Below are 1279 nucleotides of genomic sequence, written 5' to 3'. Positions count from 1 at the left end.
AGCTGCCTCCTGCACGCCCCCTACTGGGGATAGAGCTGACAACCCCCGGCATGTTCCCTTGACCCGAATCCAACCCGGGACCCTTCAGTCCGCAGGCTGGTGCTCTATCCCCTGAGCCAAACCAACCAGGGCCGGAACTGCCCCATTTTAGGTCATACAAGTGTTTTCTCTTCGGTTATATAAGTATATGTTTGTCATAAAGAATTTAGGAAAATTCAGAAAAACACACAAAAATAAAACTGCCTTTCAGAAATCACGCATCCTGTTAGGGTTCCAGTTTCTTTCTCTTCGGAATTGACTATCCTTTTAAAGAAAACGTTGTACCCAACCTTTGACATCCTGTTTTATTTTCTTAACAAATATCATGAACAGGTCTTTACATCATTATTTTTCAATCTGATTTTTTTCATGGCTGCCTGGCATTCCATTGTGACTATAAGGTACGGTAATTTATGTAACCAGAGCCCCTGTGGATCTTGAAATGGATGCTTCGGATGTTTTTTTTTTTTTTAAGTTATGAAGACGAGTGCTGCTCTGAACACCCTCTTATTACTTTGCGATAAATACAGGAGGTACTTTAGGTAACTGAGCATAGACTGTGGTAATGAGCTCCCTGTCCCAGGGGGTAATCAAGCAAGGGTGTCTGGTGACCCAGCAGGAACGTAGGGGGCGGTGCTCATATCATGAAAGGGGTTGGCTCACCTCTGAGAGGAAGCTTCCAACTCTGAAATTTTAGGGTTCCGCCTGACCACCCTGGCGCTGGGCCTGGCTCCGGCTGCCGCTTTCTCCACCTGGAGCCCCATCCTCCAGCTGCTGGGGGCGCACGGGGGGCGGGCCTCGGAGACCCAGCTGGCGGCACGTGGCAGGAGCCCCGCGTGTCTCCCCAGCCTCCCTCCACGAGGACCAGCAGGGCATCATCCCGCGCGTCATGGCCGAGGCCTTCAAGCTCATCGATGAGAACGACCTGCTGGACTGCCTGGTGCGCGTGTCCTACCTGGAAGTGTACAAGGAGGAGTTCCGGGACCTGCTGGAGGTGGGCACCGCCAGCCGCGACATCCAGCTCCGCGAGGACGAGCGAGGGAACGTCGGTGAGGAAACCCCGGGGCCCTGGCTGGGAGGGGGCACCTGGCTGGAGGGGAAACCCACGCTCTGGCAAGTTCTGCTTTGGTTTCCTCTGTCTGCACCGGCTTTGAGGTGGGCACGCGGGAAGCTGGAGCCCCCCAGCCCGAACCAATGGGCAGGAGCCCCGGGCATGGGGGAGGGCCCCTTGGGTCGGGAC

The 1279-nt window shown here is 54.8% G+C and overlaps 1 protein-coding gene across 1 annotated transcript in view; it reads left to right on the top strand.

The window, feature by feature from the left end:
- KIF7 (kinesin family member 7) overlaps positions 1-1271 on the top strand; it is a gene marked incomplete at its 3' end in the record, with an annotated part of 22753 nt that extends 21482 nt beyond the window's left edge. Inside the window, exon 2 of the mRNA XM_006762702.2 lies at positions 888-1271. Within this exon, the coding sequence (XP_006762765.2) occupies positions 888-1271 (384 nt within the window). The remainder of the gene's footprint in view (positions 1-887) is intronic.
- Positions 1272-1279: the final 8 nt, after the last annotated feature.

The sequence above is a fragment of the Myotis davidii genome, unplaced genomic scaffold (genome assembly GCF_000327345.1).
Source record: "Myotis davidii unplaced genomic scaffold, ASM32734v1 scaffold459, whole genome shotgun sequence".
NCBI classification, from domain to species: Eukaryota; Metazoa; Chordata; class Mammalia; order Chiroptera; family Vespertilionidae; genus Myotis; species Myotis davidii.
Note: the sequence above shows the minus strand (reverse complement) of the source record. Positions and strands in the feature narration are given on the sequence as shown.